Raw genomic sequence first — 15,947 nt, forward strand, 5'->3', positions numbered from 1 at the left:
TTTGTAAATTATTTTAATTGGTACACTGATTCCTGTATGATGTCTAAACGCCTTTGAGAATATAATGTTTTAATGACTTTAATTAGAATGTTGTTTCGAGTATAATTTCCGCACGCCTTTGTCAGGGTATTGTATAAATGACTTTAGTATAAAGTACACAATTCCCAGTATACAGCGATGACACATTTAGCCATACATTCTCTTTCTATTATGTTAGGCAGATGGTAAAAGATGCAGGTAAATAATTTCAACCAAATGTAGAATTCATAAAATGCATTAAAGAATATCTAGATATTATCAACACGAGTGAAGTATATTTGGTATTACTGCAGACACAGTTAGATATTCTGTTTATAACGTTTTTCAACGAAAACTCCCTGTGTGCTCACTACGTCAATTGGGGATGTTTGCATACGTTTACCGCTTTGATATCTAAACACTCCTACGCAATATATGTCGGGCTTTATGGTTGGTCAATTATTATGGTATTTCTAACCCTTTTTTATTATTCAAATCTGCAAAAAGTGATATTTTTTCACTAGAGAAAATATCACTTTTATGGAATGAATAATGTTTCTATGTCACTGGTAAAAATGTAATAATAAATAGTCGCCCTGTGCACACTTATAAAGAAGAATATAGATATTCGGACGCTGAACAAATTTATAGTGGTCGAATGTGTAAGTGAATATGTATCGTTACCAAATGTCTAAAATGTTAACATAGAACAATAAGATAACTAATTCTCTTACCTATATTAATAGCAGACTTTCTAATAGTAAACGACATTTACGAAGGTTTTATAGTGTCATCACATTGAAATGTCACACGATGACACAGTACACGGACACCCACCTGTCAAATAGTTCCGACAACGGATATCCCGTCGTTACCGCTTACTTTAAAGTTCATGATTAAGCAGACAGCAACAGTTGGAATTTAATAGACTTCTGTGTATCTCGGTCAGAGGACAGAACGTTACCATTTACCTTCCTTCGGGGCTCGAGTGTTCAGCTACTGACCAAAAATAAGGAAAATTGAATGGTATGGTATCCGTACTAAGGAAGTTAACACAGACCAAAAGCTTGGATAGAGAAGGAAAATACATGAATGTAGGCATAACATCCAATGTGTTGTGAAAATGCTAAAATGTACATTAGATGGCAAATCATGTTGTCTGATAGATATAAATAAATATGACATAACGGTACCATCGCGAAATTATGAAGATCAATGGGGACATCAGGAAGACAACAAAAATTGTTAATAAATATGTTAAAAGAGCATATACTGGTCGATTCTTACGAAACCTGAGATGGGCGCAAAACGTGTAGTGATATTAAGCCCTACCTGAAGATTAGTATAGACTTTAGGTGGCATTTATCTATTCCATAACAAAATACAAATTTTGTAACTTTCGGTTAATCTTTACAACATTTTTTTTTGTTTTTAAAGACAGCAAAATCACATCATTGAGATGATGGTTAACAATGATCGTGAAGATTATTAACAAATGGTATCAGCATATTGAATGGGAAGTGTGTTAATGGTTTTTAAAGTAATGTGATAATTATATAAGACGCTGTATCGTTTTCTTTTCTTACAATTGCACTGTAAAATGAACTTCTGCTCATGCTAAACCTTAATTTAAGGACACAAGATGGATGTTGTATGTTTCCTTGAAGGGTGACATGACATCAGTTATCAAATCAACACGAACGGCAAGTCATATGAGGACTGGTGTCAATGAGACACCAACAGTCAGAATCATAAGAAAACGGATAGCAATAAGACATCAACAGTAATGGTCAAATGAAAAATGGTGTCAAGAAAACACCAACAATCAGAGTCATATGAGGACGGGTGTCAAGGAAACACCAACGGCAAGGGTCATGTGAGGACTTGTGTCAAGGAAACATCAACAGCCATGGTAATATGAGGACAGGTGTCAAGGAAACTGCAAGGGTCATATGAGGACGAGTGTAGGACTGGTGTCAAGGAAATACCTACAGCAAGGGGCATATGAGAACTGGTGTCAAGGAAACACCAACAGTAATGCTAAAATGAGGACTGGTGTCAAGGAAATACATACAACAAGGGTCATATGAGAAAGGGTGTCAATTAAACACCAACAGCAAGGGTCATGTTAGGACGGGTGTCAATGAAACACCAACAGCAAGTGTCATGTGAGGACTGGTGCCAAGGAAACACCAACAGCAAAGGTCATATGAGGACTGGTGTCAAGGAAACACTAAAAGCCATGGTCATATGAGGACTGGTGTCAAGGCAACACCAACAGTCAGTCTCATATGTGACCAAGTGTCAGGGAGAAACTAAGGGAGTGGACAAAGCACAGACACAGAGATTAGATACAGAAGGAAAATACATGAATGGGGGCATAACATCCCATGCGTTGTAAAATTGCAATAAAATACATTATATGGCTAATCATATTGTCTCATAGACTATCATAAATATCAAATAACGACACCATCACGGAATGATGAGCTTGTACTTAACAGTTCTAAAAGGAGACTCTAAATACACCTGAGTCCAATAAGCTGTCTTTATGCCGTTGTTAATGTCCTGTAATGTACACTATTTCAAGTGTACATTGATGGTATATTTTACCATACTAAATGACATTGGCAAAATTACAGGCAAATTATTCCAATATTTTCATTATTTTCGTTAATGGCTCATTTCACCACGTCATACAAGTAATATGTCGTCGTGGCATGCACAGGAAGGCGTAATTGTATCTTAAAAAAAACAATAAATGAGGTAAATGTATAAACAGATATAGATCTATAGGTTTGGGAAGACTTTAGAGGTGAGGGGAAATAAGACCAGATGTTCCTCAGGTGTAAGCGTACTCTGACTCATCGACGACTCCTGCCAAGCAAATCTAGGTCAACTCCTGGTTAAGGTTTATTCACATTATGGAAATGAAAACAAGGGAAACGGCAACAAAACAACTAGTCATTGCAATAAGAATATAACATGTATGTCTGATTCATATCGCCAAAGGAAATATAGAATTCCAATATGACCATGCTGTCGACTATAAAACGCAAGATCACCATCGGCCTGTCTCGATGCAGGTTTGAAAACTGCGTTTAGAAAATGCCTTGCAATCTTTGTAGAGAAGAAACGCTTTGATGAAATGACTTTATGAAAAATGGTTCCTGCCTACAGACACCAGGCTGACGACATTCTCTTTGTAAGAATGCATCTTCGTGCAGCCTTTTTCATCTGACAGTAAGATAGACAACATTCCGGTTTTCGAGATAGATTGATGTAGTTAAGCATAAACAATGGAAATGTGTATTGCACTACGTTTCTTATAGTGTTTCTCATGGAAGCCTGTTGTCCCATTTTATTTGGTTGATTCTATGACAATATTAATGCTTGTCTATGCTATAAATACTTGTTTGTACAAAGTCATAAGTTTTTTTCTGTCAAGTTTCCATAGAAATTAATTCATATTCTATATAAAAGACTCTAATTGATAATGTTGTGGATATTTCTGTATCTGCTATCAGTCTAGGAATACGTTATGAAGCGTTTATAGATATCTGCTTTTATCAGGAAAAATACATAAAACATGTCTCAAATGACATTTGTATTGGCATAAAGAATTCTTTCCCTTGGAGGATATGAATTCGAAAAAAAAAAAAAATTTGTATATATATCCATGTATGTTATATTGACAGGTTGTGACAATACTTTGGTATTAATAATAGCAATAATAACCCAACATGAGTCTGTTCTGTTGACAGGGATTTATCTACCTGAATATATGGTTGGCTGTTCAGCTTAAGCTTAGTTTGCTGTTTTTACACAGTAATGAATTTCAGTCCAAATAAATATATCTACTTCGTCCATCAACAATAAAAGAGGGTTAAGATGGTGTGTGCGTGGAACGGGGGTTGACAGCTAAATTTTACGTCATAGTACTGAGTGTGGCAGCATTCTTTCCAGGGCAATGTGAAATCATTAGAATTATGCATTAAGTCTGTTCCGGAACAGGGGTTTGATTATTTTTCTCACATACTTCTAAATAAACAAATTCCAGATAGAATACAAATCCAAAAGCCCTCAGGTTGAAGGGGGTGGGGGTCAGGGGAGGGGATAGATTCCTAAATAATGTTGAACGTCGGGGAAACAATACGGTGACATCACGTTGAGAAGTCTTATTATGACGTCAAAGCGTATCTCAGCCTTCTTTCCTAATCCATGTAAGATTAATAGAATATCTCTCAATTTCATAGGATGTGATAGATAAATCTCCAGCCTAAACAGTAATGTTCTTGGTTGTCTTCCAGAGGCTCTGTCGATGGTTAAAGCATCGAATATCACGCCGAGGGTTGGACATTTTTCTGTCACATCCTCAAGGTTAGCGATATCTATTTTTCTCCCCACATACATACTTTTTTTATTTAAACAGTGTCCAATTTAAATATTTCAGAAATATTGCAATGCAGCATATGTTTGACGTGACGTGGCGTGATTGAAAGGTTGGCATGACGTCATGGTATTTTTGCCAGCTCGTGTTTTCTAGGTGTGACAGAGAAAGCTTGAAAGAGAGTTCTTTCTTACCCTGGACAGGGATATCAGCAATTTTACAGGTGTGAGATTCTCTTATCTCATCCATTGGTTGAGACAAGCTCCACGTTCTATTTGCACGTTTTCAACAATATTAATGACGTCGTGGCAACAAAACGACGGAGTTAAAGATTAGGCTATATTAATCACTCCCTAACTATTATAACCAAACTGGTTATTAACTTTGTTCACACCAAGCTTCATGCTTTTACCACAAAAAGTAGTTTTTTTTTTCTTATCTGCTGTACTAAACGTTGAGACATAGAGGATATCTAACAGTGTCTTCAGTAATACCAAATATATTTCACGAGTGGGGCTAATATTTTGATATTTTTCACGAGTGCGCAGCACGAGTGCAAAAAAAATATCAAAATATTAGCCGCACGAGTGAAAAATATCACTTTTATAGAATGAATAATTTTTGATATTTCACTGGTAAAAATGTAATAAAAGCTTTATATGCTTTTTGCAAGTTCCTTACAATTTATGACGTCACTGCAAAATAAAATGACGTCACGTCGACAATTTAATCACGTCACGTCAATATTGTTTATTATATGATTGGTTCATCTTGTATGTAACACTAACACTCATTGGTCCTAATAAGGTCACATGACATCAATAATTACCTTAGATACCCCATGACATCACCAAGGAGTCAATATAATGTTTTGTCAGGTCTGTGGAATCTTATATTGACTCCTGCTAAAAATAGAAACTCTGTAATGTGTGCTGATATGTATTTTAGTAGAGGTCAATATAACATCCCCGGACCTGGCGAAATGTTATATTGACATCTCGGTGATGTGATGAGGTATCTTAAAGGAACTTTTCTCGTTTTTTTTTTTTTTTTTTTTAATATAAATCATATAATAAAGTAAATGCAGGCTATAGTTTCGGGCGATCCATGGTTTTACGCACCTTTCCTGAACCTACAACCCCCTTCGGCCTCAGAGAATATTGTCCAGGTCAGGTCCGTAAAACCATGAATTCCCCTCAACCAAAGTCTATATAAGGAAAGTATTGATTTAACATCAATATTAGATACATAACAGGGTAAACAGGGTAGGATGATTCCTTCAGTCCCTTAAGAGTAAAGCAGGTGGATCTCAACCATCGGAGTAAGATTATTAAACTGCCAAAAATTCGGCATGTTCTCCTTCGTGTTCAGATTCCCCTTTTTTTCACTCCCAGGAGGTTGAAGCATTATATCAATATTATCTAAAGCAACAAAATGATCACTCAGTATAGTATATATCTATCTAAATATTTATCATTCCTAGTAAAAACGAGATTGTGAATGTGGAGCTATCCGGCATTTTATCACCTATATACCTGTCACCTGTCACCAGTTCCGCTTCCTGGGTAACAATGTAATCAACAGTAATATAAAGAAAATTAATTTCTTTTCATGAAAATAAAAAAAGGAATAAAAGTTTATTTAATTTTCCTGTATGGAGTTTTAAAATGAGTCATAATATGCCCCACGGGAGTAAATATATGTCGTGTTATCCGGAATTAAAGTTCAATAGATAGGTCTATTGTATAGTAACGTTGAATTGATTTACCTCTCTAGCTGAAAGAAAAGTTCTTTGGTATGTCTTAAAATGAATCGAATATAGCTTCACTAAATCTATCACTTTGCGCAATATAAAACCGACACAAATCCCTAAAACTAATTTGTTTTTAAATGGTTATTGTTTAACCTGGTTTAATGGCATATACAAAAAGGTAATAGAATGTTATTGAACAACCAATCTTCTAAGCCTGTATACTTTTTTAAGACATATATTTTGTGCAAATATATGATTCCATAAAAATATTGATCTTAAAACGATTAGACTTCGAAAACCCACTTCTTCAAAATACGATTATGTACAGTGCATTGTGATATTTCCCAAGCGACTCTGAAAAGTCTCTGGAAAACTAATGCAGAATTAAAAACCTTATCTACTGTATCATGGAAATTCCACGTCTAATCCTATCAATGCCAGAATGGAGCAGAAAGTACAGCCAGCCAGATGTAATGTAGAGCATGTGTCTCGATCGATCAAATTCAATTTCCATATACAGTAAAATCTCGATAAAGGGACTCAACGATTACATACGGAAAAACATCTTAATATCATTGGCATCTTTCTAATGCCGCATCGATAATTGCGAAGTAATATCAAGGTCCCGTATTTCCTTTTTCTCCCAGTTTCACCTCTTACTATGCCAAAATATAAGCTGTATTGCAATGATTGATTACGGACCATGTTGATTACAGTCGCCCGTTAAAACGTATTGATGTTTTCAGTACAAGAAAGTTATTCTTTATCATTTCACATAGCAGCATCTAATGCCACTGACATGGAAAATGTCTTTTGGAAATTGTATTTTCACTTTTATGTGGAAATATACGACTTACGAATTATTTGGATGCCAAATTCTAAGATTTTCATATCCGAAGCTTTGCCGATTTATAAATGTCTGTCATGAGGTTTGGTTTTCTTCCATTTTCTATTACAAACATACAATTGTGAAATAAAAAAAATTGTAATGCGGCAAATTATTTGTGGTGTCGAGTAAATGTTTGACATCGATCTGTATTCATGAATATGTCAAGCGTCTAAGTGGATTTAGCTCAGAGTGTCAGTACTGCTGGAGATCGCCGACAAACAAAATATAGCCAAAATTTACAAAGGAATTTATGTTCATTTATTTATTAATTTATTTATTCCCAAATATTTTGGAAAATATGTCGGGAAAACGGAAGCACAGATGATTTTTGACAAGATACAAGTTTGAATTTTTAGAACAGATAATGTTTTATGCTACGTATCTGGCTACGTACGGTGAATATGTTGAGCAGTCGTGATAATGAATAATTCTTTATTCTGAATGTCATATATTGTACAACGGTAGACTTCCGATATCGGTTATAGTATAAGTATTTATTTATGACTATTTAATAAACCCGTCATCACAAGGGAAAAGGCGTAGAAAACATTTAATATAAACGTAGTGTCTTGTTCGCCATGTGTATTTCATATCATAATTTTGAAGTAATGTAGGAAATAATAATGAATTATATCAATAAACGGGAATTTAATGTAATTCTAAAACAAAAAATAAATCAAAACAATGATTGTTTTAATTCTTTGCAGGTAACAGAAGGAGATGCCGTCTCTAAACCAGTTCCGGAAACCGGAAGGGACTGCGTATCAGGATATCAGTGGCACATTCAGCATCATTGTGGAGCTTGTAATGGTGCTGGTCAACTTCCTGCCTCTGATCGTAATCATAAAATGGAAGAAATATCGGGAACGAACGACGACAGACGATCTGGTCATTGTCCTCAGTGTGTCATACATTGTGTCTGTTCTAATACCAACTCCTCTTGGACATATCAGTTACTTCCAACAGAAATGGTATGGCGGGGAATCTAGCTGTAATTTCTATCAGGTAACCAGCACGTGGTTTCGTTTGACGTCACTCTTTCTTGTCACTCTCCTTTCCATCGACAAATCGTTCGCCATTTACCTGTATAGGGCCCATAACTTTACAGCAAGGTATCATGGAAAGTTAAAAATAGTAGGAAGTATAACGGTAATTCTTTTATTTACTCTCATTGTATCGTGTTTACCAGTCATGGGATTTGGACCCGATTCATCTACCGATACCCGGTGCGAGTCATGGATCAGTGCATCGCCGAAAAAAAAGCGGGAACATTTATTTTCGTATTTGTTTTTATTCTGTGGATTCGGAAACTTTTTGTGTGTGTTTGTAACGAATTTTTACATGTCATGGAGTTTGAGAAAGTTAAAGAAAAATCTGTATGCAGGAGATCGCTACAGATCGACTTCAAGCCAAAGTGCCGTCAGGTGGCAGATTGAGGGAATCGTCGTCTTGCATGGAGTAAAAATGGTCATAGCAGTTTCAGTGCTTTTATACATCACATGGTTCCCGACACTGGTGAGTAATATTATCCATACTTAACTGTATAGTTAGCAAATTTAGCGGTCATCAAATATAGCACCAACATGTACCGTACGTTCGGGTGTTTTACTGCCATAATTCTTCTAAGTCTTCTTAATTACTCGGCCAATCATTGGAAACAGACAAACTTGAATACATCTGACGAGGCATTACACAAGCGTGAATAAAACAAATAACAGATGGTATTGCTTTACAAACAAATCGTAATCGTATTTATAAAAATTCTCAAATATGAGCAAAACATAATTGAATTGGGAAAATAAAACCAGATGTCCCGAAAGAGTAAGAGTCATTCGCTTCATCGACGAAACACATCATGCAAATCTAGGTGATTACAATACCATGTTATATAAAATGACAACCGAGAGATGACAACTGAACTAGCAGGCATATCAATAAGCAACTATTACATTTGTCTTCATTTCGCATACGAAAATTTAATATTTCCTAATAAGATCACGAAATCGACCATTATGGTTGGGTCATGTCACATCCTCAGAACTGGAGTCTTGCAGTGATAACGGAAACAACAAGCATGCACAAGGAAATACAACACTTATTAATGATAGCATGGTGTCGCCATTGCGGCTACCTATATGCGCAGGGTACAAAAACTCGAATTTGTACAACATTATAAATAACATCATGCCGTCTCCATGTAAGTTTCAAAACTATCCCCAGGGACAATTCACACAATTAATATGAAACGAGCGCGACAGTTTTTGTGTCTGTAAAGATGTTGAACTATGAAATGGTATTAAAGTTGTTTCGTGATCCACGTGCACTGGCGTAATACCATATTGTTTTGCGAAGACATCAGCCCCAAAAGTTGAACCTCATCAACTCTCAGTTGTTTATCTGATCTTTGATATGATCATATGTTTTATATTGGTGCGTGGATTAGCAAGTCAGTACTATGAAGTAGGCGATTTGTCATCACGAATTGTGTCAGTAGATATTGTCTATGAAATCATACCAATAACTCTACAGTAGACGAAATGTCTGCAATACTGACCCCAACGAGACGGTGTCCATAACATCTCTATAGACGTAAAGTCAACAAGAGCCTCGGTTATCAACAACTACGCTCTCTCCTGGGAGATTAGATTGCTTTTCATATCTTGAAGAAATTACAAATTACCCGACACTTGGATTAAGATGCGTTGCACGTTCGATGGGATTGCTTGCCTAGCGTAATAGACAAGTGGCTGAAATAAGGAACACTGGGCGGGTTATCGGCTATAACGACACTTGACCAAGCCTTGAAGAGCATATGTGATAGATTTTGTCTCCTAAAACCTTACAACAATCTTCTCAATGGTTTATGGTTACATTGCTAATCTTGTTCCACTTCGCAAGATAAATTGGCAACACACTCTCCGCTTCGGCAGGATTGGCGATGTAGGGTATATCAAGGTTTTCTCAACGTTCACATCCGAAGTACATAACCATGGATACTAAAACTAATCAAAATGTTTGCTCTCTAGTATCTTTATACAAGACTTCACATGTCTAGATTTATCAACAGTTTGTAGGTTGCAGGAAATATCGCGATTATGGATTAGTTTTAAGTAAACCTTTGACATATCACTGCTGAATGCATATCCAGCGTTTTATGTTCGGGCAAGAATAGGCATGCTGAATCCGACATCATGTTATCATATAAGGTGACTGGGGTGAGCACCTCAACACACATTCGTGCTACATCTCTGGGGACACTTGTTATATATTCTTCTCGGCGACGAATTCAGTTTTTTTCTTCTACAATATCTCAATTGCGTTCGCCTTATTTTATTCATCATTAATGAGAAAGGTTACGGATTCCGACCAAGGCATACACAAGTTCCATGATGAACTCTCCTTTCCTTACACTCCCTGTACACATTCTTTGGTTGAATTAATATCTGGAGATGTCCCCTTTGGTTAATGTAAGGACTATGGAGTCATTTGCGTATTACCATTGCGGACTGTTTGTCGTGTTTCTCTTTCAAAATACTTTCCATACTTCGCGAGGATACTAAAGTTTCAGTTAATTTCGAGAAGACTGTATCATGCCTTTGAATTCTAGAAAATTGTGTCATATAACTTCGACAAAACGACATCATAGTTTCCAGATAGCAGTATGATGCAATTCTGAGAAACAGTATCACATTACTTCAGCTATATGAACGACATACATGGAAAAGGTACCTGTTCAACATACTGGATGTGGTTTGTCGTCCTGTCAAGTTTAAAATCGATACAAGCATTTTAAAAGGCATTTGGTATATGGAGTAAACATGTAAACTTGTTCATGATAGACAAACGAATTTTGTTTTGATATATACATTTCCAGGTGTCAAAGTTTCAGTTTACATTGGGATAAGAAAAAGATAATGCACTTTCGGTTTCTGAACATTTTTCGGAAGTACCGTTGTGCTTAACAATAATGCTTCAAGTAAAAAGGACTGGTTTCTTATCTCAATATTGTTTTGGACTGGTTTCTTATCTCAATATTGTTTCATATTGGTAAAGAACAATTTAACTTCGTTAAAAAAAACTTCCATCTAAGTTCAGTAAATATCATATTGGATATGAAAATAGCGTGCATTTCTTCACAGTTTCTAGTTTAAAACTCTCAAAGTTAAAGTTCTGTATATAGTATTCAACATCCCACATTCTATATTTGTTGTTGTTTTTTACATATTCGTGAATGACGCCATGGTATTTTAGAACGGGATGTTGTCTAATCATACTTCCAGATTGTGGTATCTTTATACCTCATCACCCCTATGCCCTAGGACGATTTTGACAAAAAAGAAGAATAGTCGACAATCGACATTTGTAGAAAAAATACATTCAATCGCAATGGAACTCATCATAAACTTCTCTTTATTTGGCTCATCGGATCGCCTACGTGACCAAAAGAGAGGCATGAATTATATGTTATGAAGAAGTAATGAGATATTATGACACGCTAGTTGTAAGAGAAGAGAATCTCAAACGAGGTACCTTATGACAATGTTGTATTCCACTACATAAAAGTAATTATAAAACATGTCAAATGCAACATAAGTAATATTGATTTCGCTGTCATCGTTTCCGCCAGGTCTGTCCCAAGACCTGAATTAGAATTTTCACATGCGTAACAATATTGATTTTGATTATTATATTTGTTTCCCTGGTTGACATGCTACAAAATTCGCACTCAGAAAGTTAATCATTTTGACGAAAACAACGAGTGGAAGGAACCCTTAACGAGCCGGGATATAATGACGTACTCGAGAATCCTTAAAGATTCTAGTGTCAACATTGACAAACATGCGTGATCGCTCAATTACTGTGGATTAAACGCAGAAATCGGTTTTGAAGGAAACATCAAATTTGCCAAAGCGTACAAAGATTCTGCTAAGCCTGTAAATCCATCATGTTTTAAAGTTATTTAATACTTCAATCCTAGAAAGCCGAAACGCAATTATATAATTAAAATCAACTAAATAACCCTGGATTGGAAAATAAATTGAATATTATCGCTTCAGAAAAGATGGATTTCAATGACAAATACAGATACAAGACTTGTGTTCAGGCGATAACAGAACGCGCTCAGCAAAGATGTGGTGTATTGATATCTGAAGGTTTTGAACGATTGGAAGGAAGTGTAAAAATCGATGAACTTGTTTTACTTTAGATTGTATTTGCGATATTTATCCGACACGCATTTGCGATGTGCGATACGGTATATTACCAAATTTGTAATAGATATAGCTTATTCGTTCTGAGCGCTCAAGAAGCACCTCATTTCGGGACCGATGATTGCTGGTTTCATTGCATGTTTGTATATGTGATTTTGATAAGTCTTAACTTAAAAATTCAGTCGTCTCGACAGCAAACATTCTACAAAATGTACTCGGTTATTTTTTCATGGACCTCGCTGTCTTTAGGATAACAAACTCGATGATTTACGTATATCACCACGGTAACGCAAACTCGAAATCAATAAAACGAGGTGAAAGAATGAACAAAACATTATTTTCATGGACAGCATACTTATTAATAAGTGTTACATGTATGCATGTCAAATATGGGTAATATCACTTTGTCGGTAACAACATAGAATACAGATGACAAAACCATAATTCATTCTCAATGTCACATTATCACTTTTCTGTTTTCATGGCACTGTGGTACGTACCGCTGTTTTCTTTATGAAAAAGGACTAATTTGAAGCCAACAATATCAAAACAACAAAAGTAAGACAAATCCACAAGTGCACAATTTTTAAATTAGCATGTTCTTTGTTTCTCAGCGATACGTATGACTTAAGAAAACAATTACTTATCTTTTTCTGTTCCAAAACAAAGTTTAAGGAAATAAAACTTACATGAAAACTTTAATTTGGAGATAAAATGATTAATTGCATTATTTTGGTAGGATTATTTGTAAATTGTTCAAACAAAACCTTGTATTCACAGTTTATTTACGGTACATAAAAGTAAGCCGTAAACTTGCAGAGTGAATAAGAGTTTATGTTCTTACCAAGGCAAACGTGACGAGATTAAAGCATGAAAAATTATCTACAACAACATTCACTGGCTATAAACATAAGTAATCTTAAACGTCAAACTTCCAATAAAGCACATATTCTAAAAACCCGTCAGCTTGATTTACAGATATTGAATAATGTTAAATGGAAATGCAGCAAGCAATTACATTTCGAAGCCAACAAGAATATCCATACTGCTTTCCAAGCGGGGAGTGCGGTGTAATAATGCCAATATCTTATCATTCATCTTCTGCCATATATATCCGGAATATCTGTTTTAGGTTTTGGTATTTTGGACTTGGATTATATAGAATGTGTAGATCAAAGTAACTACAGCTGATATTAGGTAAAGCTCAGTGTTATTTGAATGTCAGTTCCTCTGTATAAATTGGAAATATGCATACCCACGTCGAAAACAGTATTGTTAGATAATCATTGCGCTAAAGTTTCAGGAAAGATTGGTGTACAAATTGTTCATTTCTCCAGTTACATAAAGCAGTAATATATCTTACGGTACCTGTCACCTTTTACCGCATTTTGTTCCTAAATTATTAGGCAGTTTGCACTTACAGTTAAGTACATACATTAATTGCGTGTATGGTATTGAGTATGGTACAAATGTATATAGAACTTATCAAACTGATAAAACTTGAGCAGTGAAAATATAAGTTTTTCATTTTTGACCAATCAGAGACAATCGTTGTATTCACCTCATCGAAACTTGCCGATTTTTCCAATCGAATCGAGAAATAGATGGAAGTTACTGTCGATATTTTGTTATACTTGTAATATATATGTTATAGTCAACGGAAACCACTCAACATGTATCAAACTGTCAAAAACAAAGGGGTTTTTTGTCGTTTTTTTGTTGTTTTTTGTTTGTTTTGTTTTTTGTTTTTGTTTTGTTAATTTTTTGTCAGATGTTCATACAAACTATAAGAAGGAAGTAGGAAGAAAACATGTCTTAGAATTTTATATACATGAAGAAGCCGAAGAGGGCAAAAAGAACTTGCGGTAAACCTCAGTTTTTGTGTTATTTTCTTACATTTAACCCTCGCAAGGAATTTACTTCATTTAATTTATTTATATATATTCTTGTCCTGTTTCAAATGTACCCAACTAGATATTCTTCTGTGAATAAATGCTTATGTCTCCATTTCTTCCTAACTATGCCTTGATTGTTGTACTCCGTTGATACTTGACCTTTGGGTCAAGATCAAACTGCACTTTGTCATCGGAGTGATACAGATGTACCGCCATTTTCATTGACGACAACCTATATCACTTACAGGTTATCGCTAGATAATATTTTTATAGAATAAAACACTTTTTCCTTTAGAAAAAAAAAGTGAAATATGACCTTACAGAAGTGCATTTTATATCGGCTTTTTACAAGTCTAATCATGATGTCTCGAGACGTCTTAGAAGTTAATGTCCGGGACGAAATTCGCACATATGTGATCTGAAATTGCGATGAAGGTTGCGATGATTCTTCGTCAGTGGGTGATAAAGGTAAACGACAACTTTCATTAAGATATTTCTAATGGTTTAAAAGTTTTTGCCAGGACAAACTTTGGAATGATTTTTACTTATTTGACCTTTGACCTTGAAATCAATGCCTTGCATGGTGATATATTTTCCCTGGATACCTCAAAGTATTGATTACGTTTATAACTGGTGTATCAATATATACACCTTATGAGCGTACGCATCTACCAGCACCGTTTCTGCGTACATTAAAATCAGGTTTTGTAATTGTATATAGTACTTTTGATGGAACTAATTTAATTCTGAGGAAGCAAACACTAAATTTACCCGTCTGACTCGGGGAGAGCTGCGACAATGAAATATACCAAGATTTATTTCTTTATTAATGTTGATTTATTGTATCACTGCTGTTACGATGGGTTTAATCAAGATATGTCCTTTCATTTGAAATAGGGTTTTTGGTTTATACAGATTCTGAACACCAGGTGCAAATTGTTTTATTTTAGGTCTATGTTATGTAAAATCTCAATACGCGTCTCTTTGTTTTACGGAGTTTAACACCCTCGCAACAGCCAGACTCATATCAGGACGCGTAATATGGAGGACACCAACAATCAGGGTTATACGAAGAAGGGTGATAAGGAATCACCAACAGCTAGTCATAGTTATACGTGGTCAGGGTCATACTGGTACCAATGATGATACCGATACTCAGGATCATACAGGTACCAATGATGACACCATTAATCAGGGTCATACTGGTACCAATGAGGATACCATTAGTCAGAGTCATACTGGTACTAATGAGGACACCATTAGTCAGGGTCTTACTGGTATCAATTAGGATACCATTAGTCAGGGACATACTGGTACCAATGATGACACCATTAGACAGGGACATTCTGGTACCAATGATGACACCATTAGACAGGGACATACTGTTACCAATGATGACACCATTAGTCAAGGTCATACTGGTACCAATGATGACACCATTAGACAGGGACATACTGTTACCAATGATGACACCATTAGTCAGAGTCACACTAGTACCAATAAGGACACCATTAGTAAGGGACATACTGGTACCAATGATGACACCATTAGTCAGAGTCACACTGGTACAAATGATGACACCATTAGTCAGAGTCATACCGGTACAAATGATGACACCATTAGACAGGGACATACTGGTACTAATGATGACACCATTAGTCAGGGTCATTACTGGTACCAATGATGACACCATTAGTCAAGATCATACTGGTACCAAAGTGGACACCATTAGTCAGGGTCATACAGGTACAAATGATGACACCATTAGTCAGGGTCATACAGGTGCAAATGA

General features: G+C 35.6%; 1 protein-coding gene across 1 annotated transcript in view; it reads left to right on the forward strand.

The window, feature by feature from the left end:
* Positions 1-15,947, forward strand: part of LOC117343116 (melanopsin-like) — a 70,945-nt gene that overhangs the window by 35,722 nt on the left and 19,276 nt on the right. Inside the window, exon 2 of the mRNA XM_033905430.1 lies at positions 7,758-8,565. Coding sequence (XP_033761321.1) covers positions 7,771-8,565 — 795 coding nt within the window. The 5' untranslated portion in view covers positions 7,758-7,770. The remainder of the gene's footprint in view (positions 1-7,757; positions 8,566-15,947) is intronic.

Source organism: Pecten maximus, chromosome 15 (genome assembly GCF_902652985.1).
Source record: "Pecten maximus chromosome 15, xPecMax1.1, whole genome shotgun sequence".
Classification (NCBI taxonomy): Eukaryota; Metazoa; Mollusca; class Bivalvia; order Pectinida; family Pectinidae; genus Pecten; species Pecten maximus.